Consider the following 27,253-nt stretch of genomic DNA (forward strand, 5'->3'; position numbering starts at 1 on the left):
ATATATATATATATATATATATATATATATATATATATATATATATATATATATATATATATATATATATATCTATCTATATCTCCATCACTCAAATGTGGCCACTCCCTTAATCGTACAAATACTTAAAGAGAACCAGTCATCAGAATTTAGCCCTATAAACTAAAAGCATGGCTACAAATGGCGCTGTGATGCTGATTAATCTGACACCCGACTCCACTCAATGGATGTTTAATACTCACCTTAAGAGGTTCTCAGAAAATGACGTTGGGTGTGCTTTGGGGTGGGACGTGGGAGCAGGGTCTTCTTCTCGTTTTCCACCCCCTCACTAGCCTCCTCTGTTTCTTGTGCAGGTCACTGATAATTAAAAAAAAAAAGAGGCAGGTCGTTGAATAAAGTGCGACCACCATCATTGTGTGGACGGCGCGTGCACAGTGGGAGCCGGCGTCCTGTGTGCAGGACTTCAATAAAATGGCGCCAGAGGCAGCGCATGCGGAGATCAACAGCTGAGATCTCAGTGACCAGTACAAGAAACAGAGGAGGCTGGTGAGGGGGCAGAGAACCAGAAGACCCCCACATTCCACCCCAAAGCACACAAAACATTTTTTTGAAACCTTCTTAAGGTGAGAATTAACCACAGAGCGGATCCCTTCCCATCAGGTATATTGATCAGCATCACAGCCATTATAGCGATTCCTTTTATTTATAGGGCTAAATCCTGATGACAGGTTATTTTTAAACACAAATCCCTAATAAGGAAAAGTGCAAAACTCAGGGAAAGTTGTAAAACTTTCCAAGAGATCATGAAAAGTTGTCCACTAATTGCAGCCATGCTATGTGCTGATTACCCTACAATACAAGACTGTGCAAAATGGGTTCCATGACAAAAACAGTTGTGTGGACACTACTGCAATCATGGACAACGTATGGTTTTGAAGAAAAAAAAATTAAATCTGCAGTTTTCCAAGGATTATTAAGGGTCATGTAGAATTTAGTCTGACCATTTCACAAGTTGGTGTAGGAGAAATTAATATTTATCAGTTTTATTACTTTGTTAATAAGGTGTTAGTAAGATCAGTATTTAAAAACCTTGTACTGAGGGGTTTTAGTTCCTGCGTTCATGTAGCTGCTGCTTTGGGTCAATGTGATTGTATGGTAACAAGTAGGGATGCAGTTACTGTAATCAGATGCAAGAATGCTGTTCGCAATATTCTCATAGAAGACCCTTTTCAAAGCAATAGAAATAAGCTAAATAATTATAAAACTAGCTGCCTTATCAGATTAATATAACCATTTAGCTACTGTAATCAGCAAAAATGTGGATTTTTTTTTTTTATATATATAGCTAACCTAGTAAAAGACACTTTACACAAGAATTTAAAAAATCTGTAACTAAAACGTTTCTATGGGACGGCAACTCTTCTACGTGATCCAAAGGTTTTCTCTCTCTTGCTCTTTCGGTCCTTTTCCAGTTCTTTACGCCGATTATCTCTGCTAAAAGGAAATAAAAAAAAAAAAAGTTATATGATAAAAACAAAGTTTTTGTCCCTTTTTTATTGTGAAGTAGAACTGTGAGCTTTCTCAATTGAACAGATCAATCAGACAAGAATTGCCCTTCAGGTGCCCCCTTCCTTCTCATCTTTTAGGCAGTCTTCTAAACCCCAAAGTAATAAATGGCCCCCATGAGAGTGCTGGTGGGCTATAGAAATCTCTAGTAACCCCTAGCAGTATCAATCCCCACCCATCACTAGTAGCAGAGAGCTTATCCCCACCGCACCGGGTACACTAAACCCCGACCACCAGTGCTCCCTGCACAATTTCTACAGGAAGGCAAGGGGTTTTTCTGTTACTACCAGGGCTGTGGAGTCGGTATAAAATGGACCGATTCAGACTCCCAAAATATATAATAAATTGGGTTCATTAGTACAATGCAGTGTGTGCTGTAAATGTTTTCTTAAGAATTTGGGAAAGTTATGAGATGTCCTCTAAATGTCCGTTCTGTTCCTGATCTAAGGATCTCGGCTTTTAGTTGGGATTAATCTGTGCTGCACTTTATGTACACACTCAGTAGTGAAGCTCCTCATCTAGTGCTGTGGAGTTAGAAGTCAGGGACCACCCTGACTAGGCACCACCTGGAGAAGCTCCCATCAAGGACAGGAACCAAAACTGATGCGGAGGAGAGGTACCGCCTTTTTATTCAGTAGGTTCCTGTCCTTGGTGGGCAGATACCCTCTCTCAGGTGGTGGAGTCATGGGAGAAGGGGAAAATTGAGGAGTCGGAGGTTTGGCTTACCGACTCCACAGCCCTGGATTACCATTCATTTCTAGGTTCCCTCAAATACCTGGTTGGAAGATGAGGCTGTTTGTAGTTATTCTTCAACATGGACAACTTGCTCTGGACTTCATCTGTGTTTTCTTTAGTGTCTCCCCAAGGCTTCAGTTTGCCTTTCAAAAAATGAATAAAATATATTATATTATATACACACAAATTTTAGATTTGAAATTGAAGATAAAATATAAAACATGTTGCCACTACTTGTAAGATATATGCAATCATAACTGGATCACGTATTGGTGAATTATAGCCTTAGTTTGTATTTAGTACAGACTGGCCCAAAGAAATAGTCAAGCAGCCCGAATACACACTAAGGACACCGCCACCTCCAATTCTAAGAAGGATGAGTATACAGACGGACAGAAGATAATCATCAATACATAGATTCAAGTCTTCTTCATGGTGGAGTGTACAGCATGTCTGTCTCCATCAGTCATGTGGCAAGTAGGAAGAATCTCTGGACTCTCGTCCTAGTGGTCCGTCGTGTGGTAATGGCCTTACCCTCAAGGTTTGTTAGTCAGGCAAGGGATCCTTAACCACTTCACAATCATCTGCCGTACATGTATGGCGAAAGTTGGAAGCAGGTGTATGGGGCGGGGGCTCATGAGGTCTGCCTCATACCCAGGCAGATCATGGCGGTATGATACAGCCAGGACCAGCCTCTTACAATCGGGGATGGAGCGGATCTCAGCCAGCGATTGTTGACCTGTTAAGCTGCTGTCAACCTCTATCAGCGGCATTTAACACGAGCCAGCAGGAGAGGGGGGCACGTCATTCCTTGCGGCCATTGGTGCACCCGTGACGTGACCGCGGTTTGCTGAACGGTTATGAAAGCCGGGGGTCTGCTGAAGACCCCTGTGCTTGTCATTATGGAGCCCACTTGACACCCAGCCTATGGTTGGGATTAAAAGGAGACTGTAGCATTGCTTTATATAGCGTAAGCGATCAGACGATCACAGCTTCAAGTCCTCTATAGGGACCGACCAGTACAGTGAAAAGCAAAAAAACCCAACATTTTTAAAAAATCTGAAAAAAAAAAAAAAAAAAAACGTTCTAATACCCCACATTAAAAATATAGATATTAAAAAAATACACATGTATCACCACGTTCAGAAAAGTCCCATCTATCAAAATAAATTTACGCGATTTTTTTTTACCAATTTTTTTGATCACTGCAATTCCCCCAAAAAATGCTGTAACAAGTGATCAAAATGTCATAGCTATCCTAAAATGTTATGAATAAAAGACGGATTTTGGTAAGACCTTACCTGTAAAATCCTTTTCAGCGAAGGAAGGAAGGGAGACACAGATCCATTACTAGTGGGTTGGTGGAGCCCCACAGGATAGTTCACCTCAGATTTATAAAAAGTGACGACCGGCCCCTCCAGCTTAGGCTCCTCCTACTCCCATGATTCTCCAGTCCATACACAAGCTAAGGAAGAGCAGGTAACACCAGCAGAACAGTACAACCCCTTCTGAAAACTCAGAAATGCGAGAGAACAGGTTATGTATATAACAGAAAGAACACACAGTCCCAGGCACTACTCACTGGACCTGACAACTGCGATGAGCTGGCAATGCTGGAACAGAGCCCTAGCGCGCCGACCCCCGCCCAGATGACCGCCATCAGAGAGGAGTCACGCCGCATCTGAAAAACTATAATACACTTCTGCCATGGGAGGGTGCTGTGTCTCCCTTCCTTCCTTCGCTGAAAAGGATTTTACAGGTAAGGTCTTACCAAAATCCGTCTTTCAGCAGCAGAAGGGAAGGAAGGGAGACACAGATCCATTACTAGTGGGACGTCCCAAAGCAGTCCAGAACTCAAGGGTGGGAAACAGTGGCAGAATCGCCAACACCCCAACAACTTAGGCAAGAGCGCAACAAGCGCCAAAACTAGATAAAGAGATAACCTAAACCACCGCCGCCTGCAGGACCCTACGTCCTAGGGCCGCATCAGCGGAAGCACTGACGTCCACCTTATAAAATTTTGTAAAAGTGTGAACGGAACGGCAGGTAGCTGCCCGGCAGAGTTGAGCTGCCAAGGCCCCTTGGTGAAAGGCCCACGACGACCCCACAGCTCTAGTGGAGTGAGCTCGAACCTTAATAGGGCAAGGCTCGCCTCTGAGTCGGTACGCCTCTAGGATAGCCGACCGTATCCACCGAGCTATAGTGTCTTTGGAAGCCCGCTGACCACGCCGACGACCAGCAGGAATCACAAAAAGAGAGTCCGACTTCCGAAACCCTTGCGCGATTGAAAGATAAAACTTCAAAGCCCGCACTAAATCCAACGAGTGCAAGGCCCGCTCCTTTGAATTCCTCGGTTCTGGACAGAGTGAGGGCAACACGATGTCCTGATTAACATGGAAACGTGACACCACTTTAGGCAGAAAGTCACAACGGATGCGAAGCACCGCACGATCCGAGTGGAATTCCAGAAAAGGGGGCGAGCAAGACAGTGCCTCCAATTCAGAAACCCTTCTCAAAGAGGTGACCGCCACCAGAAAGGCCACCTTCCAAGAAAGCAAAAAAAGCTTAGCAGAATCCATAGGCTCAAAAGGTCGGTGTTGAAGAGCCTCCAAGACTAGATTAAGCCGCCAAGGAGCCACAAACTTCTTCCGAGGCGGAAACTGACGTGTTACCCCGCGAAAAAAGGAACGCACATGCCTGCGCGAGGCAATAGCCTTCCGAAAAAGCAAGGATAGAGCAGATACCTGACCCTGCAAGGTACTGACTGCCAGACCCTTGTCCAATCCATATTGCAGGAAGGCCAATAAGTTGGGAATGGAAAAAACCCTCGGGTTTCTTGAAGATCCAGAACACCACGAAAAGAAGGCCTCCCAAGTTTTGTGATAAACCCTAGTCGTAGCAAGCCCTCTGGCCGCTCGCAGAGTGGCAATGACCTCGGCTGAAAACCCTTGACGGGTCAAGATTTCGGTCTCAAGAGACACGCCGTCAAACGAAGAGACTTCAGGCCCGGATGACAAATGGGTCCTTGGGTTAACAAGTCCGGGCGAAGAGGTAGTGGAAACGGAGGTGCTGCCAGAAGCGACACCAACGTGAAAACCACACCCTCCTCGGCCAATCTGGCGCCACCAAAATTGCCGAGATTCGCTCGAGTTTGATCCGTCTGATCACCAGAGGTAGTAAAGATACCGGTGGAAATACGTAGATCAGCTCGAACTGGTCCCACGGGGCTACTAGTGCATCCACCGCCACGGCCTCCGGGTCCTTGTACCTGGACATGAACGTAGGAATCCTGGCGTTCAGCCTGGATGCCATCAAATCCACTTCGGGAGTTCCCCAACGGGAGCACAGCAGTGCAAACACTTCCGGATGAAGACTCCATTCTCCCGGATCCACTTGCTCGCGACTGAGAAAATCCGCTGTGATATTCCGCACTCCTGGAATGTGAATCGCGGAGATGGCAGGAACCCTGGACTCGGCCCATAACATGATCCGAGAGACCTCCATCATGAGTCTGGAACTCCTCGTCCCGCCTTGATGGTTGATATATGCGACCGCTGTCGCATTGTCCGTCTGAACTCGGACTGGCAGACCGCTCAAAGGGACCGTCCAATGTCGGAGGCAGAGAAAAATTGCCCTCAACTCCAGGATATTGATCGGCAGAGAAGACTCTTCTGACGACCATACTCCCTGAATCCAGAGATAGTTCCAAACTCCCCCCCCAGCCCGTCAGGCTGGCATCGGTGGTTATGACCGACCACCGTGGAAGGAGGAAAGATTTCCCCAGGGATAACACCTCCGGACGTAACCACCATCCGAGAGACTCTCGCACCCTGCGGGAGATAATGACACTGCAATCCAGCGAAGCTGGCGATCGATCCCAACGGGTCAGAATGAGATCTTGGAGACCCCTGGAATGAAATTGAGCAAACGGTACCGCCTCCATTGTCGCCACCATCAGACCCAAAAGGCGCATACACCTTCGAAGGGACATTGCCGTCGTCGACCTCATGGCTTGAACCTGGTGACGAAGGTTCAATTGTTTGTCCGCAAGCAGGGACACCACTGCCCGTACCGTGTCGAAGTGCATTCCCAGGAACAGGATTGACTGTGACGGCTCCAGAGAGGACTTCTTCCAATTGACCAGCCACCCGAAGTCTTCCAGGTGCTGAAGGGATAGATCGCGAGCTGTCACCGGCCTCCTCCGCTGTGGATGACACTATCAACAGGTCGTCCAGGTAGGGAAGAATAGCAACCCCTTGTCTTCGGAGAATCGCCATAAGTGGCGCCAGAATTTTTGTAAAAACCCTGGCCGCCGAGGCCAACCCGAACGGCAGGGCCACAAACTGATAATGAGCCTGATCTATGGCAAAACGCAGGAAGCGTTGGTGGGCCCTTCCAATGGGGACATGCAAATAGGCGTCGCGGATGTCGATTGACACCAAAAAAAATCGTACTGTGATAGGGCCGCCACAACAGAGCGAAGAGATTCCATGTGGAACTTCCGGGTCCGGACATGAAGATTCAACTCTTTGAGATCCAGAATGGGGCGAAACTTGTCCTCCTTTTTGGGAACCACAAAGAGGTTGGAGTAAAACCCCCTTCCCCGGTCCTCCGGTGGAACCGTAACCACTACGCCGTTCTGCAGAAGAGAATCGACCTCCCGCAGCAGTGCAGCTGCCAGCTTGGGCTCGGACGGGATGCGAGACTGGCAAAACCTGTCTGGGGGTCGAGAATGAAACTATGAAATAGCCTGCCGACATAACCCGCGTCACCCAGGCGTCCGATACGCGGAATGCCCAAGTCGACTCGAATTGGAGCAGACGACCCCCCACCCGGGAGAGCACCTGGCGTCAGTCCGCCTTAGCGGGCTTTTTGTCAGTTTCCCGTTTGTCTTGACAGAAATTCTGTTTCCAGGGAGTACAGGATTTTTGAGAGGTCTTCTTTCTGGACGACGAGGGACGACCCGATCCCCAAGAGGGCTGACCGAACCGTCCCCTGGGCCGACGACCACCACCGACACTAGACTTGCCAGACGTAGACGCCACTGCTCTCAGCTGCGGCAAAGCCGTATCCTTTGCTTTGGCCTTAGCAATCAGCTCCGTGAGGTCAGAACCAAAAAGCTGACTGCCCTTGTACGCCAGACTCCGCAAACCTTGCTTGGATACAGCGTCTCCAGTCCACTGCTTAAGCCACAGCGCTCTTCTGACTGTGACGGCCGAGGATTGCACTCTGGACAGAACCGAAGTAGTATCCAGAACTGCGTCTCTGCCATATCGGGCCGCCTCTTTCAACAACTGGATGAGCCTTTCTACCTCCGATAACGGGGTCCCATCTTGCCACGTCGTCCGTAGCTGATCCAACCACCGCAGAGACTCCTCACCAGCACACATGGCTCCTAAAAACGCTCGGAATCCATGACCCGCGGCCTCGTAGATGGATTTCGCCGCTAACTCTGTCTTTCTGTCTAGCGGATCCTGCAGACTCGCCTTCCCTTTAACAGGAAGCAGAGCAGATTTGCTCAGCTGAGATAAAGGAACGTCCACCTCAGGAGAGGGAACCCAATTAGCGACCGTCTCCGTGGAACAGGGGTACAGAGCATCAAAAATCCATGTCCCCTGAAAACGCTTATTCGGACACAGGCGTTCTTTCTCCACCGCCTCGCTAAGCTCATCGAGTGATGGCAGAGTCGACCGAGTCCGACGCGACTCCTGAAACAGCCGGGCCGACTTACCAGGGCATCTCGATACCTCATCAGGCAACTGTAACGCCTCTCTCATAGCCACAATAAAGGCATCCACGCGGCCCAAAAGCGAAGCAGAGCGCCCCTGCCGATCCTGTTCGTCAGAATCGGAGATCTCCCCAGCAGAGCTTGTCGGAGTTTCTGAGGCCTCAGTCTCGCTGTGCGGAGGGGACAGTACCGGCCTGTGGCGCTTCTTGCCACGAGAAGTCTGTTGGGATTTAGCCGATACCCAATGACCTAGAAGGCCAGACAGGCTATCAATGGAGCGAGTGAGCGCCTCCACTTTAACATCACTGAGCCCCCCGACCAGCGTTAAACTTGACGCCGTCGAGGACTCCTGCGTGTCAGATACGCGAGACAGATCCTGAAGCGGACCTGGGAGGCGGTCCGCGCCTTCTGGACCCTGATCCGACATGCCCTCACACAGAAATTTGAAAGGCGAATAACCCCTTAAAGGTGTGATCAGTAACTAGGACAGAGTGATCCCGTACCACAGCCTGTTCTTCCCAGGGGAAACCAAGCGCTGAAGGGTTACAGCTCCTCTAGGAGAGAAAGCTATCCCAGCTGCCCGACAGAGCAAGGTTTAAGGGTTAACTGCCTTCGAGGGGTTAATGCTGCAGACTGCGGACAAACTCTGCTTTTTTTTTTTTAAAGAGGTGTGTGAGCCCCAGAAATACCTCAGCTGAGAGGTAACAGCGGCAGGTACAGCACAGTCTGACTACCTTAACAGGGTTGCAGAGAGGTGCCCCGCACTGCGGAGGTGAGAGGAACCTTCTGCCTTAAAGACAGAAGCGACTCACCCAGCTGGCTGCGGTGACTGCTTTTCCTGGTCGGAATGCGGGAGAGAGTGAGACGAGAGACGAGCTAGGAGCAGGAGGACGCCGCTCGGTATGGCCACCGCGCATGAAGAAGCCGGAAGAGGAAGGGGCAGGAACCGCTCCGGCGAGCGCTTCCTGCCCGCGAAAGACAGGCAGCCGAGGGGATGCGAGGCCACGCCCCCCGCCGCCGTTCAAAAAAGCGCGCGGCTTCTCCGTCCTCCGCTCCCGCTCGTCTGACACCTCACTGCAGGGGATTCCACCTGCGGATAAAAACAGCAGTCACCGCATTGATTAAAGTAACAGCGGCTGCCGCAGCAGCCGCTGAAGGACTCATACATAGTGAGCACTTACCCAGCTGAGCGCCACAGGGACCCCCAGGGATGTGTGGCGCCGTGGCCCTTAGCTTCCCCCACGGCGGAGCGCGCAGGGACCCCACAGGCGCGGTTTGCATCTCCGCCAGGAAGCGCCCTGTATCCCCCGAGGCCGGCAGGGTTCTGCGGGGACCGCCTTAGGGGGTACGCAGATCCGCCAGAGGAGGGGTGGGGGTCCCAGCAGCGCTGAGACCCCCTGAGACCTCTAGACCACGGGGAGTCCAGGTCTCCGGGACAAAAATAAAAAAAATCTTCTGAGGAGCTGCAAAGGCAGCAACTATCCTCTGTGACCTCAAATTTTAGACTGGAGAATCATGGGAGTAGGAGGAGCCTAAGCTGGAGGGGCCGGTCGTCACTTTTTCTAAGCTGAGGTGTTCTATCCTGTGGGGCTCCGCCTGCCCACTAGTAATGGATCTGTGTCTCCCTTCCTTCCCTTCTGCTGCTGAAAACGCAGTGACGCCCCGCAAAACATAAGCCCTCACACAGCTTCATAGAACGAAAATTGTGGGTCCTGGAAAATGGCGACAATCCCCAAAAAAGTTATTTTGCAAATTCCTGATTTTTTTTACCACCACTAAAATAATAAAAAAAAAAATACCTGGACATGTTTGGTATTGCTGTAACTGTACTGATGAGCAAGATTATACTGCAAGGTTATTTTTACCACAAAATGTACACCGTAAAAACAATGTCAGAATTGCATTGTTTTTTTTTTTTCCACAATTTCTCCCAACTTTGAATTTTTTTTCTCATTTTCTAGTGCACTATGTGGTAAAATGAATGGAGTCATTACAATTTTTCCCACAATAAACAAGCCCTCATGTCTATGTGGACAGAAAAATAAGACTTATGGCTCCGGGAAGAAGGTGAGGAAAAAACAAACAAATGAAAATTGGCCCCGTCGTGAAGGGGTTCAAACAAAATCTGCAAGACAGCGCCATCATCATCTGCCACCCATCAACCGCTGTGCAAGCTGAATAACATATTGCATTAGTAATTAGGAAACACCCACCTTTGTGCGGCTGATAACCGAGAGGTCGGGACAAGCTTGCCTGGAGGTCGAATTTCATCTTTTTGCTATTATTTGGAGTTGCCATATTTTCAGCTGTAAATTTGAAAGGTGTGATGGCTAAATGGAAAAGTAAAGATCCCAAATAAAACACTGTTCTACATATTTTCAAAAGTTAATGATTTTTACCCAAATTCAAATCTGCCAATAAAAATTTTTAGTTGGCTCTGGTCTCTATACACCATGCGGAAACCGCAATTGGTACTGTGATGGGTTGGCTCTCTCCAGATCATTGGGACTGAAAAAGGCATAGGATTGCCTCTTCCCATGCAGCCACTGGGTAAGAAGTGATGCACATATATTGCAGCATGTGTGTGGAGCCCAACTCTTTTCCTGATCTCCTATTCTGAAGCCACAATACAGGTTGTAGGCTTTCCTTATCACGGTAGTCAAGTTTAGCCTTTGTGATGCAAAAGGGACTTTGCATATGCAGCAAAAAACTATTTGCTTTGTTAATGCAAGAACGAGCCATTTCTGAAAAAAAACATAGAAACATGTCAATAACCTAAGAAATCCTAAAGCTGTACACCTTCCTCAGAGCATTTATAAAAATTGGTGATGCAACTGTAATTAGGATTACGTCATAGGAGCTGAGCTGGCGTTTTTTTGGTTGGCGTGTAAATCTTTGAAATACGTGATTCAGACTGAACCCCCGGAGGAAGATTCCCTGTAATGAGGCAGACGGAGGCTCTGTGGAAGCTGTCTGGCCTGTGAGCCGGCGGTGTCCGTCTTTTTAGGCGTGCGTAATAGTGTCGTCGGCCACAGTTTTGTGCACTTCTGAAAAGAAGGATAACGCTGAACAGAGCCCAGACGCAGTCCAGAGTAACTCTGCTGCCTCAATATAGTGAATGGATATATTGGAGGGGGTAATCTAAAGTAGTTGACAATTTCTTGAATCACGTATTCCAGAGATTCAGATGAAAACCCCGATGTAAGAGGGCAGGATAAATGTGATCCACAATGTGCTGTATCCCAAAATGTCATCAATAAAAGCAAGTCCCCACTCAGGTTCATCATTTGTTAATAAAACTATAGGAGTCTTCCATGTTATTGGTAGCACAAAGGGTCTGGAAAAGCGTTATGGCTCCTTGTCCCCCAAAAGAAATTCAGCAAGTTCTGCACTCCCAAACCCCCACAGTGTGCCTAAACCACATTTAGCATCAACACGTTTGGCATTTCTGTATTACCATGTTTCAAAAACTGTGCTGATGTAAAGTAGACATGTGGGAAATGTTATTTATTAACTATTCTGTGTGATATAACCATCTGGTTTAAGGGCACAAAAATTAAAAGTTTGAAACTTGAGAAAAGTTCTGCTTTTTTGTCAAATAGTCGATATTTTCATAAACACAAATCATAACGACCAAAATTTAGAATTAACATCAAGTACAATGTGTCACGGAAAAAAAAAAAAAACAAATCTTGGAAACATTGAAGAGTTCGAGTTATTACAACAAAGTGTCGCTGGTCAGATTTGAAAAAAAATGAGGCTCAGTCCTTAAGGGGTTAAAAGGAGGCAGACACTATTTCCTTAGGAAAGGCCATGAATATCTTATCAGTGGGGGTATGACACCCAGCACTTTCACCAACCAGAAGTTTTTAGATTCTGCAGCAGCCAGGTTGTCAGATCCAACCTGTGTCTATTCCTTTGACTAGAGGGTGTATCTGCAGTACCTGTCTGCAGCCACTATATGTTTGGGAGAGCCATCTTCTGACCTCCACCGGTAACAGCTGATGGTCATGGTGTGACACCTAACACACTTGCCATATCCTAAGGCTAGGCAGTCAAAAAAAAAAAAGTAGCGGCCATATAAGTTTCTACGTCGAAAGACAAGACTAGGCATTTGTTTTATAAATTGTATTGTCAGACACCTGGATAGATTATGATTGAAGATTCAATGTCAGCCATGACAAACTAGAAACTGAGAAAAATCATCTAAGATAACCGGCAAATACCTGCTGGAATTTTTGTTTCTTCAGTAGCCGGTGTGGCCTTCATGCTACGCTGTGGTAAGCTTTTTCTTGGTTCACTGTTGTTGGGCACAACAGTAGAAGATTTCCTGGCCGGTGTCTTTACCAAGGAATACTTGTGTTCATTGTCCTTTGTTGCACCGGAAAACCTGAATGAAGAAGCAAATGTGACAACTCACACACTAATCTTACGTTATTTTGGCAATTTTCTTTTCCGCTGACAATAAGATCCTGAACAGCTGGAAGATACTGGGAGGACAAAGCCCTTGTTCCCCAATATCCTCCTCACCACCATCTGACATTTCTAGGCCTGCAGTCTGTGTGTCACAGGTTTAGACAGAAGTTCCCAGCACAGTGTTTTGCTTTTTGTGGTAGATGGCCGTGTTGGCAGATCCCTTCCTAAATGCAGCAGGATCATGTAAAATTATACTCACCTCACAGACTGTTGACATTTCAGTAATATCAGCGAGGTGTCTGCCGGTTCCCACATGACACCGTCATTTCACGTGAGCGCAATATACAACTACATTTTACATGGGGCTCTGCAGCATTCAAAAAAGGGGTTGTCCAATGAGTAAAACAATCCCTTAAAAATGGAACGAGTCAGGTACTCTGCTGCTTTTAAGCTCACAAAAAAGTTTATGGGAATAAAGGCCTGGCTGGATTACATCAAGTTCAATAGCATACAGCGATTATATTCAAAGATATACAATTGTATTAAAACAAATACATTACTGGAAAGCCTGAACAAAAAAGACTAAAAATTCCTATGACATTTGGCTGATTGGAAGTAGAAAGACAAATTAATGCCCTGCGTCAGGCTTGGAAATTAACGGTTATGAAAGTGTCATTTACCTGACATTCATTTTAGAAGATGAAGATGCAGACGGTGTAACACCAGACCTGTCCACCAGAATGCTCCTTTTGCCTGCAGATCTCGTATTCGCTGGTGTCTTTGCTGAAAAGAGGAATCCAGTCTGTGGGAGTGGACTTAGTAGAGAGAATCTATTCTGTGAGGTTTTCTAAAGGAGAAAAAAAAACAAAAAACGACACCACAAGTTTTAGAAAATAAGTTGCAAAGTAAAACTAAAAACACCTCGAAAAAATATGGAACTTCTCCCATCTGCACAATTCACCCATCAAGATGGTAGTGATAAATCTGTGCCACTATTTCTTTGCATATGAGCCGGAATTGCAAAGCAGCATCCCTCATCTCATATGTGAGCATTACAGATTAGTAACGTGGAGGTGGAGGTGGTCCTAAAGTCTTCACAGCCTCCCAGAGACTTTTGTGGGAAGCCACACGTCAACTCCCAACATTAGCTGGGATCGAATTCATCTATCTTATACGTATAAATGTTATGGAGCCCATTTTGCTGTCAGAGAAAACTAGGTCAATTTATCGGTTAAGACGATAACTTTATAAATGGAGATGAAGGAGGAGAATATTATCATACCATTAGTCGTACACTTTGTCAGAACTGGGTGAATGGACCACTCAATTATCTGCTCTAAAATAACAAGGCTTCCCAGACGCTACGCTTAAGATAAACGCCATCTTGGCTTAGGACAACTTTAAATCCTATCTATCTATAGCTCTTATATAGCACCGTTAATTCCACAGCACTTTACAGACATTATGGACGCTGTCCCCATTGGGGCTCACAATCTACATTCCCTATCAGTATGGCTTTGGAGTGTGGGAGGAAACCAGAAAACCTGGAGGAAACCCATGCAAACACGGGGAGAACATACAAACTCCTTGCAGATGCTGTTCTGGTTGGGATTTGAACCCAGGACCCCAGAGCTGCAATGCTAACCACTGAGCCACCGATCTATATCTCCGCCCCACGTCAATATCTCTGCTGGAAATGCTTAGTAGCGCCTCAGATGGATGGCGCTACTAAGCCAAATATTCGAGATGTGTGCAGATCATATTCCAGTATCTGAAGAATATAGAGCAAACCTCTCTTACACAAGGTTGGGTGCTGGCATCATTGAGCAACAATTGCACTTGGTAGCAATAAAGGCAAGTTGTGTTTGGGCTGTGGCCACCAGCAAAAGTGCCTTGTATTGCTGGGTTCAAGACACATTACACTCTGCAAAGTGCAATTTCTTATCAAGATGTACTTCAGGGGTGGGGAACCTGAGGCCCGGGGGGCCATTTACAGCCCTCGATGACCTTTAATCGGGCCCCCAGCAGATTCCTTGGGACTGCAGCTGTATTTTGCTGGCCACTGGCCCATTCATTTCTTCTTGCTTTGTGAGCACACGCACACAGTCTTCACTACTGAACCCTGAGGCACAGGCAATGAGAGATTACATCCTGATACCAGTGACAGCATCAGGAATCAGGATGTACTTTGTGGGTGGAGTTAGCGTACAATTTGTACGGCCCCTTGAAGGATGGTATAAACATCCAAACGGCCTTGGCAGAAAAAAAAAAAAACGATTCCCCACCCCTGATGTACTGGATAAAGAGTATATAAGGAGCACTTCTTCATACTGTGGGAAAAATGTATATGTATATATATATATATATTTTTTTTCACAAGTGTTTCCCATTTCCAGCCATTTTAGAGCCAGTTTGTAGCTTATATGATATTACACTTTGTGCTGCCATTTGATGCAGGGGAATGATGAAACTAAAGCTACTGTAGCATATGCACCTTATGTGGTCACCCTTTACCTTAGAATTGCTGCCTGGCGTCTTCTGGTTAGAGCTCTTTGGCAACATCTGCAAAACAGAAAAAAAAAAAGAGAATACTTATACTTTGTATCCAAAGTCCAAAGATATTTGTATGGAGCCGGTCTCTTTGAAGTCGCTTCCTACAGTACCTTCTGGGAAAGTTTTTGTACAAGATTTTGTAGGTGTCTGAGCATTTTGCCCCTTCATGAAGAACATCATTTGTGAGGTCAGACACTGATGTTTGAGAGGTGAAGCTCACATCTTTGTTCTAGTTCATACAAAAGGTGTTAGATGGGGTTGAGGTCCGGGCTCTGTGCGGCCGGTCATGTCCTCCCACCAAAAGGGCCTTCCCCAAACTGATCCCACAAAGTTAGAAGCTACAACGGTCCAAAATATCTTGTGCTGAAGTATTAAGATTTCCCTTTGCTAGAATTAAGAGGCAAACTCCGGAAAAACAAGCCCAGCATTATCCCTTCTCCACCAAACTGTAGAGCTGCACAATGCAGTCAGGCTGGTAACGTTCTCCTGGAATCACCAGACCCAGAGTCCTCCATCAGATACCAGCTAGAGGAGTGTGATCCGTCACTGCACAGAACACGTTTCCTCCAGAGTCCAGTGGCGCTGTGAGAGGTGCATGCAGCTGCTTGACCATGGACACCCATGCCATGATGCAGGGGCACAGTGGTTCAGCAGGATTGTGCTGCTGCCAGATGGACTTCATATTGTAGTGTTAAAGTGAACCTGTCAGCAGGATTTTGCCATGTTAGGGCTGCTGCACTGATTAATATGATATCTGAGGTGAAGAATTCCGTCTTGTGGTTCTTGTGTAATCAGCGTTTGCAGTTAATGACCTGCCCATGCTCCGGGGCTGGACTGTAGGCAGGGGCTTATCCTGGTGCTCTAGGCCAGATCAGCAAGATAAGACCTGTCCACAGGCCCCGAAGCACAAGCATGTTCCTCATCATAGAGACAGCCAGAGAAACAGCAACATTCTGTAAGCGCTAAGTATGCAAACAAAATATATGAAATCTGAACTGCATTACTGCTATATAGAATAGATTTCTAAAAATGAAGGTACTTGGCGCATAAATTTGCCAAGTCATGCATGCCCATCAACCATGGCAAGGTGACCTTTCATTGATGGGACCCTACACCTAATATTTATCAGACATGCCTCTCCCATGCTATAAGCCTATAATCTTAAGGGGCAGGTACGATCCAGCATTTATGAAAAACAGCCTTAGGCTGATGGGAGTAGTGCAAGTCCGAAAAGAAGGGTCCCGTCAAAAAAAAGGTCACTTTGCCATGATTGATGGGCACACGTGAATTGGCAAAATTTATGCACCAAGTACCTTCATTTTAATAAGAATATTCTATATAGCAGTAATACAGCTCAGATAACATATATTCTATGTTTGCCTACATCTTAGCGCTTACAGAGGATGCTGGATTCTCTTACATCCATCTAGATAGAGATAGATATAGATATATAAAAAAAAAAGTAGAATTCTGTATATCTACATCTGCTCAAAGATTACATTGCAAAATCTTGGTGACATATCTCCAGTAATCATTTTGGCATATCCTTCCCCTGTGCTGCATTGATTAGGACACCCGTATGAACGGTCTTAGGTAAATGTCACCTAACAAAAAAGTTACTTTACAAAATCCAAATCTAAGTTTGGAAATTTGCCTGGACCCCTTATAAAAAGTACTTTACAAGAGGTTTTTGGTATAATTTGAAGGTTTTCAGGTGTTTGCTTAGAAAAGCAGAGTGCTTTGAAGGTTTACTTATAAGATTCCACATCACGTTTGCCCGTATGTTTAGTGGCTCTGACAGGGCTTACGCCTGAACCACAGCAAAATGGGAATGGGGGCATATACACTGACGGGGTCATTGACTACAATGATGCATTCGGAGTCACAGTGTGTTCTGTCATACATTTTCGGTCGCCTACGCACAAGTATGACATTGTACCTACTTTTACATCCGGAATGGAGCTGCTTATTGCATCTAGACGCTTTTGCTTCCTCTCCAGATATTTGTCTATCGATTCCATCTTTTTGAAGTGGGCCTCGTGCATCCTCTTGAAATCTACACAGATGATTTCCAATTAATGTCCGATAAATTGTGTTTTGCAAGGAAAACTTCTGATGTTGGGAATTTGACTTACTGGGAGTGGAGGGCTTTGATCCGGCCTTAGATACAGAGTCTTTCTTTGGAATCTTACGACGTCTCTTACCAGAAGAGGAGATCCTTTTACCTACAAAAACAGTAGGTTCAGAGACAATGTTTTCTTAATTATCCTTTGTAAATTTTTGATGTAAGTAAATTCAGGTCATGCTTTAAACTGCACCTACAGTTTCTACAAACTTGCCACATCAGAAGAAATTTTAAAAAGTGGAGGGCCGTCTGCCAAGACCCTCACTGTTAGCTTATACGAGCAAAGTACCCAACCCCTTCAGCGTTAAACGGCATTGCTTGATTTTCTTTGCACAGTCAAGCAGAGAAAGGGGCATTGTAGTTCTGCCCCTGTACTGTAATGACTAGTGGTGGTCTAAGCAAGCAAAAGCCAATCGATAGAGCACTAAGACATGTCTGAAAATACAGGTACACTTTAACAACTTCACGCCGCAGCGCATTTCCGTTTTTGAGTTTCTGTTTCTTTCCTCCTCCTCATCCCAGACCCACAGACAGGGCTTGGTTTTTGCGGGACAAGTTGTACTTTTGAATAACATTCATTTTAGCACATAGTGTACCGGAAAAAAATCCAAGTGCAGTGAAAAAAAAAAAAACAAACAAAACCACAAAAACTAAAACGCACAATTCTGACGTTATTGTGTTTACAGTGTACATTTTGTGGTAAAAAATGACCTTGCAATATGATCGGATTCTCCTCATCAATAAGATACCAAACATATCCAGCTTTTTTTATTTTTTTATTATTATTTTAGTAGTGAAAAAAACAAACAAAATCAGATTGTTGCAAAATAGATAGATCGGACTTTTCTGAACGCGGTGATACCACATGTGTGTATTTTCATATCTTTATTTTCAATGGGGGAAAAAGGGACGGATTTGAACTTTTTTTAATTTTTAAACCTTTTCTTTTCACTGATCTTATTCGCCCCCTTAGGGGGACTTGAAGATGCAATTGTCTGATCGCTTGTGTTATGAAGCAGCGATGACACAGCTTTGCTGCATAAAGTAGAAATCACTGTCTCCTTTGATGCCCGACCACAAGCAATGCTTCAATGGAGCTCCGAAATGACAGGCACAGGAGCCATCAGCAGACCCCCGACTGTCATGACAACCCATCGAGGACCCGTGATCACGTCACGGGTGTGCATGTCGGTGCATGTTAAATGCCGCTGTCAATCGCGGGCGGAGCACTGCTCGCTATTGTTAGGGGCAGGTACTGGCTGTAATACTCAGCCATCACCTGCCAGGCAGCGAGCCTGCTCCATACACCTGCTTCTGACACGCGACGTACATATATGGCACATGTCGTGAAAGGGTTAAAGCGGCTGTACAATATTACAATGTTCAAAATTGACTGATCCTAAATTAGGGCAACCGTTCCCCATTTTCTACAGATATCTCTCAGCAGTAGTACCGCTACTGATCAAACATTCACAGCATATCAAATCCCTTAACACCTTCATGACCTTTGACGTACTTGTATGTCAAAACTAGTGTTCCTGTCTTTGCTGCGGACTTTCAAGCTCAGCCTGCATCTTTCCCCGCACACCACAGCTAATTTAATCAGCCATCATGTGCCTCTGACAGCCGCGGGATGCGCGGTGCTCCGCCAGCGCCTGTTAAGTCACGCTGTCAATCACGATCAATGTTGGCACAGACCATGGCCGTTTAACCCCTTAGATGCTGTTAATAGTAACTACAGAATCTAAGTAGTTAACAGAGTGTGGGGGCTCCCTCTTTAACCCCATTGGCACCCTTGGATCTTGTGGTCCTGATGTTTGCCATGACAGTTCATGGCCAAATAATGGTCAGAGTCTGCTGGCTATAGCAGCCTGTTCTGAAGTTATCAAAATTTAGGTTGTAAAAAAACAAAGTTTAGTAAATTTCCTTGAAAAAAGTACTGCTACATTGTTAAACCTTCTAAAATGCTAACAAAATAAAATACTTTTACAAATGGTGCTGATGTAAAGCAGACATGACGGAAATGTTATTTATTAATGTTTTTGTGAGGTGCGACTTTCTGGATTAAAGAGATAATCATTCAAAGTTTGAAAATTGAATTTTTTTTTAAAAAAAAAAATTGTCAAATATCTGATATTTTTTTTTATATAAATACAAAGCATATAAACCTAAATTTACGGTTATTATCAAGTATAACGTGCCACGAAAAAAATCTCAGAGTCAATGGGATATGTTGAAGCGTTCCAGAGTTACTACTACATAAAGTGACATGCCAGATTTAAAAAAATTGGTCCGGTCACCAAGGGGTTAAAAATAAAATTTACGCTGAAAACTGTGTGAACAGCCTGTTTTGCTGCAGATTTTTATGCACATTTTCAGCAGCATTTTGCAGTACCAGAAAAGTCTATGAGAAACCAGAATTCTCACATGTTTTTTTTCTGCTGCGTATTATGTGCCTTGGTTGGGTTTTTAGAAAATAGAGCATGTCACTTTCAGCGTTTTTTTCACCCATAGGACGTAATGGGTGGTGAAAAAAAAACGCAAGTAAGTTTTTTCAGCATTTTTGATGGAAAAATAGAATGGGGTTTTATTTTTTCACAGACCTAAATGTACATGCATAGACAGAAACACAGTGAACGCTAAAAAAAAAAAAAAAAAAAAAAAAAAAAAAAAAAAAAAACGCAGCAAAAACCTGCGTTTTTGTCGCAGCTGATTTCCTGCCAGAAATCAGTTTTGCTGCAGATTTCGGACGTAAAAAAAAAACAACCCACAACATGGGGGAACATAGCCACACACATTTGGCATCGCAGTATTCGTAAAAGTCCAATCTATCAAAATATGAAATTAATGAAAATGCCAGAATTACGTTTTTTTTGGCCGCTGCAACATTGCAATAAAAGGTGATCAAAACACTGTATCTATCCTAAAATGGTATCAGCTTAATATTCAGCTTAGGGCGCAAAAAAATAAGCCATCACCCAGCCACATATCCCGTAATAAAAAACACGTTACGGGTCTCGGGAAACTGCGACACTCAACTTTTTTTTTCTTGCAAATTCCAGTTTTGTTTTTTTTTAAATTACATCTCCCCAATCAGGTGCTATAGGCTTTTATACTATATTACTCTACTATAGCACAGTAATAAGCATAGTAATATTATGCAGCATATTTAGCCAATAGATGAAGAAGCTAAAAAGACCAAGACGTAACAGGAATGTTATTTTATAGCTACATACTTCGTCTCCTTGTACTGATCTTAGCAGCGTCTTCTTTAGTCTCAGGAGTCTCCGCTTCTTCACTCTGCTGGCTGGGCAGCACGCTTGTAGGAACAGGAATAGACGTTTCCTCTGTATCATTCTCAGCGTCATCTCCCTAGAGAGCAGTAAAGATTAGCCATTACAAGAACTTTTTGTGACTACAAAAACACAAGATTTTTAGCCTTACAGCAAAAATACACAGTGTCAGGTCCTCTAACCTTATGTGGCTGTGTGTGGCCTTATTACTCTGTAGCAGAGCAGTTATGCACAGCCTCTACAGCTCTGCTACATCTCTTAATAGTAAGATGGCTGCAACAATCAGGCTACGAGTTCATGATTACTGTGCAATGACTATGTAGCATTACATAATGCTCATTGAAGTCACTGGCACTGAGCCCTCCTCGGTGGAGGTGACGATAGGCAAACAGGAACTACTGAAGCGGGGAGGGAGAAGGCACTCCAGCAGACAGAAAGCTGCCAATTGCTGATAAACAGGATGGAAATGGTTGAATAATGAAATATTCAAAGCGTGTCACCATCTCTGCATGCTGCGAGTCAATAGATTTCTATAGGTTATAAACTAACCCTAAGATCACAGTTTAGAGGAGCTTCCATTACATACATACATTATTGCCTGTTCCAGAAACTGCTGCAGATCAGTAAAAAAGATTCCCTGCCGCTCCTTCATTCTGCAGAGTTGGACCCAAACAAATAAAATATTGATAGCCCAAGGCAAGGATAGGCCATCAATATTAGTCATGGAAAACCTCTAAGTGCACAAGTAACCTAATGCTCATAGCATTCCCTTAACATCACAGACCAGACAAACATCTACCCCAGAAGTGGGAACGATCCTATAATATAAGACTTTGTGGCTTGCTTCAATCTCCAGATACTGTATATCACACACACACACCCTCTATCTATAGAAAATATAATACATACTTTTTTTTTTTTTTATTCAAACACAAAACCTCATCGTACTCAGTACCTGAATTATCTCATTTTTTATCTCTGGACTGGAATCAGCTTTGATTTTCTTTTTACCCCGACCACGTCTGTGAGTAACATGGCATACAGAAACCTGCTCAGCTTCATCCAGGCTGCCTTGTGTGTCATCGGTTAGGGTAGAGTTACCATCCGAATCCTAGAAATCAGAACATAAAGACAGTCACATCTTGAGTGTGGTCTACAACAAATGAGAGGAGCAAACTGACAGCCATGCTTTCTTATCAGACAGTCTGGTGGGAAAAAGGGGGTGACGAGAAAGAAGAAACATGGATCTTTTGGTTGGAGAGGAGGTGCCCAGCCTACAATCCCCCAGCAGGTAGAGCAACTTCTCTGCTTTATGCATAGCCAGAGCAAAAACAATACAGAAGATAAGGCATAATCTTCCAATAAAGGTCTGATTTATGCACCAGGAAAGTAAATATCAACCTGTCAATATTTAGTTGGAGTACAATAAGGGCCTCAGGCCAAAAATCATTGCAAAAACCTGTTTGATAATAAAATAAATAAGGAAACTAAGACTGATCTTTGAACGCTATAAGCCCTTGTCCTTCTACTCCAGGCTTTCTTTTTCAGCAATAAATGGGCCTGGTTTTGCAGCTCAAATAAATCAGACTGAACTAAACTACAAAATGTAGGGTGAGTGGATGTGATTTGTCAAAATCTCTTAAACTTTCCTGTGACCATAATACTCTGCAAACTTGGATGGAAAATCCACAGCTTTACACACTTTAGGTGTGAACACACCCTACAATTAAACGGTCATTAGCACAGCAGAGCCCAGCACCAATTCCAGACTGGTTTTGCTTTTCGAGGGGAGAAAACGTACACTACAAATCAGCAGCCATTTACAGTACTTGCCAGTAAGTGGGGTTTTCAATATCCCATTTACATGGCGCGGGAATAAAAATCAACATGAACTGATTTTCACTCACTTCCTTTGGACAAAACCGACACCCAGAAGTGAAAGCTTCTGCTGCTCTGACTTCATCCAAATGTCCTTTACATCCAAAGAAAGTGAGAGTTTAGTGGTCGCAGATTGACTTTAGGACTCGCGTGACAACTTCATGTGAGCCCCAGTGCCATCATTGCTGGAAAGGCGCCGGGGAATAAAGCAAATGAGAAGGGATTGTCCGAGTAGTGGACAACCCCTTTAATATCCAAACTTTATTCCATAAGTAAACACAGATGGCCTAATCGATATACGTGCACATAGGCAGAGACCTGTCAATCCAGGTCAGTGAGCAGGGAGACGCTGTGGGGGACCACCTGGCCGACTAGTATATAGCGCAGTCTAAGGTGGCTATTAAAGTGCACCTGTCAGCAGGATTGTGCTCAGTAAACCACATACACTGTCAGGTGAGCGACATTACACTGATTAATATGATACCTTGGTTGATGAAATTCGTCCTGTGGTTCTTGTGTAATCTTTACTTTCAGTTTGGAGATAATGATATGCCCATGCTCCGGGGTGGCCTGTGGGCGGCGCTCTATCTGGTGTTCTGCTTACATATTCATCTGTATGCCCTTATGACAGCTCACTGTGCCTTCACTGACCTGCCTCCTATCTTACATAATGCATCTAGTAGTGCGGGGCTAGGTAAAATAGGAGGCTGGTCAGTGAAGCCATGTATCAGCTGATAAGTTCTCTTTAATGAATAATCCCATTATTAATAACCAAAGGAATATACTGTATGTAATAATGAAAAAGGAGATGAGGATAAGCTATCAGAACACAAGACTTACACTGCTACTGTGCTCTGTAACACCAGCTGGATGAAAGTGCGACTTCAGAGTTCGGAGTAGTCGGTCGGCCTACAATAGAAATAAGGAATCAATAATAATAGCAACAATAATATATTATAAATCATCCATAGGTTATCCTGTATTTTTAGACTAGTCCAATGATGACCACCGACCAGCTTCTCCCCAACCCTGGTGACTGGCAGGTGTCTCCCGTATAAGTACACAAAAAGACCTGTCAATCAATTGGCGAGGGGAGAAACCGGCTGGGGATGTCATCAGACTAATCAGGTCTATCCCTTATAGTCCTGGCCAGATTTTCAAGGAATATGTTGTCTGAAAGGCTGGAGTACTTCAGTGTGAAATATACCTGGCTGTGACTGCGCAGCAGACTCTGATTCAAGCTGTCCGTGGTTTCAGCAGCAGGAATATAATGAGTGTTTCCCTTTAAAAGAGGTTGTTCGGTCTTAGAGTACGAGTCTGTGGTCACCATGTGCATGCAAGATTGTGAATCCTCACATTATGTGCACTGCGAGGATTCTCCATTAATGATTTGCATACTTCAGTCACATGCCGACTAGACGGGTGCAGCCTCACTCAATGCCAGTGTATTGCGCGAGGGTCTGGCTAGTTGGCATGTGGCCGAAAAAGTATTCAAATCACATACTTGTGTTCACATGACTGCCTGCACATGGCAACGGAGAATCCTCACAGAGTGCGATGTGAGGGTTCATAAGTCTGCAGTCACAGAGTAACTGCAGACTTGTCATTGTAGACTGGACAACCCCTTTAAAAGGTGGATTTACAGGTACCCATCAACAATGCATCAAATTAAAGGGGTCATCCAGTACTTTATATTACACCCCCCCCCCCCCCCCCCAAATTAGCTTACGTTGCAGATACTGCCTGTGAGCGGCGTCATCACTGGCCGCTCACAGGCATCACGTGACCCCCGGCCGCAGCCGGTGCTGACAGCAGCCGGGGGTCTCTCTCTTCCTGGTTCCATGGTGGATGCCATTCTGTGGGCAGAATATAACAATAGAACTACCAACCATATAATTGTGTATCCAGCACGGTAGAAGGTGTAATAAAATATAACTTTTAATGAAAATATATTAAAATGACCATATGGCTCAAGTAAAAAACTAGACAATGAACAAAAAACGACACATCAAGAAAGGTCACAGATACAATGGGGGAGAGTAAGCATACCCTAATATTGTGGTCCCCTTAAATGCAACAGTGACACGAGTATAAATGAGTAAGGAACAATCTCACCGTTTGTTGGAGTATAGCATTACTCAAAGCAAGTAAATGGGAAACTTTTTGGGACATGTGCAATAGATCCCCGATACACTTTCTATACATGAGATATTTTTCCTTTGGGTATTGTGTGGATATTTCTCCCCCCCCCCCCCCCCCGATCTGTTTACATCTCCTCTGTGGATTGTGTCTCTCTGGATGAAATACCGGCTAATTGGGGATCTCTCTTGCTTTGAGTAATGCTATACTCCAACAAACTGTGAGATTGTTCCTTTCTCATTTATACTCGTGTCACTGTTGCATTTAAGGGGACCACAATATTAGGGTATGCTCACTCTACCCCGTTGTATCTGTGACCTTTCTTGGTGTGTGCCGTTTTTTGTTTATGGTCTAGTTTTTTACTTGAGCCATATGGTCATTTTAATATATTTTCATTAAAAGTTATGCTTTATTACACCTTCTATCGTGCTGGATACACATTCTGTGGGCAGGGTTATCCCCCGCGTCACACCCGGCATCCACTGCGCGCTCTGCCTCTCCCCATTCATTGGGAAAGCGGTGGATGCTGGGTGTGACGTGGGGGGGGGGGGGTAACCCCCACCTACAGCCCAGCAGCCACAGTGGGGACCCCAGAGCTGAGTCACGCCTCACTTGTCGTGACATCAGCGCAGGGTCACGTGATGCCTGTGAGCGGCAACCGATAGCGCCGCTCACAGGCAGTATCTGCAACGTAAGGTAATTACAAATATACTTAGGGGCCCCGGGGGGATATTATAAAGTACTGGACAACTTCTTTAATCAGTGGTTATTCACCCCATGACATACAATTATTATTATTATTATGTCATGGAGGGGGTTTACGCTGCAGGAGCTGAGCCCGCTCTGCACAGGACAGGTGTCGGCTGTGTTATACACCAGGCGTCTACCTTGGATCGCTGCGGTCAATCACTAAAGTGTGTAATAAAGGTAAAATACTTATTTTGACTTGATTTTTCATAAAATTTGTCTTTTTATTTATTGATGAATTGGACTTTTATGGACACAATTGTAACTATTTTCGTATGACGAAGGGTGATCTGACCTTGTTTACGCACGTGTGTGTGTGTGTATATATACACATACGGTATATATAGACAGATCATGCTTCTTCATACGAAAATAAGAGTTAAAGTAAATATTTACAATTGTTGTGTCCATAAAAGCCCAATTTATTTATCAATATAAAAACTTATTTATCCCAAGAATTAAAGAGCAAAACAACAAAGAAAGTAATAGAAAACAGACCCCAGAATTGGTTTATTTTCATCATCGCGGCCTCCAGTAACACAGTCTGTATATATATAATTGTGTCTTTAGCACCATTATTCAGTATATACACATACATATATATATATATATATACATACACATACAATAATGAATGGTATCATTCAAACCTATGACACAGCGAAAAAAGAGCCCAAGTTACAGCTAAATAGGCAGAAAAAAAAGCGCTAAAGCCGGCCCTGTCAGGAAAGGGTTAAGTCTCCGTGTCACCAGGACGCGCGCTCGGGCGCCGGGATTCGTTATCTTTGTGACAGGAGACGTGTGAGGAAAAACAACACAGGCGGTAATGGCGCCTGAGGGCCCCGGACACCCGCTGCTCACCTTCAGGTTCGCCTTCAGTCCCGCCGCCTTCGCCAGCTTCCGTAGCTCCGGGTACTTGAAGGTGTCCAGCTCCTCCACAGACGGCGCCTCCATGGCCGCAGTGACACACTCTGACACCCGCACTGAGTGACTGACAGACACTGACTGTACACAGCGCCCGAGTGTTTGAAATTTGCGCGCGTTAGTAACCGACTTTGAAAACAAAAAAAAATCTGACAACATGATTGGCTGCCGTGAACACGTGATCGGGAGGCGTCGCTCTCATTGGTTCCTTTCCGCTCCGACAAGTCCCAGCCTGTATGCACAAAGCTCAGTGTGTGTAGACACAACACCGAGCGATAGCACGTCGTGTCGTCTGTCTCTCACTTATTCCCCAGTGCTGCCTTCCTTCTTTCCTCACTCCTGCTAACAACAATACTCAATAAATGTTTAACCCTTTCATTTTTGCTATTTTTCAGGAGTCAGAACTTATATTTTTTTACATTTCCATCCTGTTTGTTTTGAAAGACTCCGGTCATCTTACCACATATTGTACAGAACTAAGAAAAATTCCAAATCAGGTGAAAAATTGTGAAAAAACATATGTTCCAGTTGATCTTTGGGGTTTGTTTATACAGTGTTTACCGGGCGATAAGCCCCCAGGTCATGTGATCCTCCAGATCATATCCCTGGCAGGAAACTGCATGTGCAATCCGCATGTCCCTGGCTGGAAACCGCATGTGCAATCCGCATGTCCCTGGCAGGAAACTGCATGTGCAATCCGCATGTCCCTGGCAGGAAACTGCATGTGCAATCCGCATGTCCCTGGCAGGAAACCGCATGTGCAATCCGCATGTCCCTGGCAGGAAACCGCATGTGCAATCCGCATGTCCCTGGCAGGAAACCGCATGTGCAATCCGCATGTCCCTGGCTGGAAACCGCATGTGCAATCCGCATGTCCCTGGCTGGAAACCGCATGTGCAATCCGCATGTCCCTGGCTGGAAACCGCATGTGCAATCCGCATGTCCCTGGCTGGAAACCGCATGTGCAATCCCCATGTCCCTGGCAGGAAACCGCATGTGCAATCCGCATGTCCCTGGCTGGAAACCGCATGTGCAATCCGCATGTCCCTGGCAGGAAACCGCATGTGCAATCCGCATGTCCCTGGCTGGAAACCGCATGTGCAATCCGCATGTCCCTGGCTGGAAACCGCATGTGCAATCCGCATGTCC

The 27,253-nt window shown here is 45.0% G+C and overlaps 1 protein-coding gene across 3 annotated transcripts; it reads right to left on the reverse strand.

Moving 5' to 3' along the window:
* Positions 1–1,027: 1,027 nt before the first annotated feature.
* NUSAP1 (nucleolar and spindle associated protein 1) lies at positions 1,028–26,250 on the reverse strand. 3 transcript variants are annotated; one of them, XM_073639175.1, is made up of 12 exons: positions 26,042–26,250; positions 23,135–23,203; positions 21,372–21,527; positions 20,360–20,495; positions 17,134–17,223; positions 16,942–17,054; positions 14,960–15,007; positions 13,126–13,292; positions 12,256–12,419; positions 10,243–10,335; positions 2,342–2,444; positions 1,028–1,494 (listed from the first exon to the last, which is right to left on the reverse strand). In XM_073639175.1, the coding sequence occupies exons 1-12, from the start codon at positions 26,132–26,134 to the stop codon at positions 1,404–1,406; spliced, it is 1,323 nt and encodes a 440-aa protein (XP_073495276.1). In that variant the 5' UTR covers positions 26,135–26,250; the 3' UTR covers positions 1,028–1,403. The 3 variants fall into 3 exon arrangements, with proteins under 3 accessions (XP_073495276.1, XP_073495275.1, XP_073495274.1); XM_073639174.1 differs by having other exon boundaries at positions 1,028–1,491; positions 10,243–10,359; XM_073639173.1 differs by having other exon boundaries at positions 10,243–10,359; positions 26,042–26,249.
* Positions 26,251–27,253: the final 1,003 nt, after the last annotated feature.

The sequence above is a fragment of the Phyllobates terribilis genome, unplaced genomic scaffold (genome assembly GCF_046119375.1).
Source record: "Phyllobates terribilis strain yellow unplaced genomic scaffold, ASM4611937v1 Scaffold_7__3_contigs__length_470593459, whole genome shotgun sequence".
NCBI classification, from domain to species: domain Eukaryota; kingdom Metazoa; phylum Chordata; class Amphibia; order Anura; family Dendrobatidae; genus Phyllobates; species Phyllobates terribilis.

Bases quoted from the DNA above. Each gene is read 5' to 3' on its own strand.
- NUSAP1 (XM_073639173.1), bottom strand. From the start codon at position 26,134: ATGGAGGCGCCGTCTGTGGAGGAGCTGGACACCTTCAAGTACCCGGAG. The intron at 17,055-17,133 runs GTAAGTCAAATT...TCATCTGTGTAG, and splicing joins ATCAAAGCCCTCCACTCCCA to ATTTCAAGAGGATGCACGAG. The intron at 2,445-10,242 runs GTGGGTGTTTCC...ATTTTTTGAAAG, and splicing joins CGGTTATCAGCCGCACAAAG to GCAAACTGAAGCCTTGGGGA.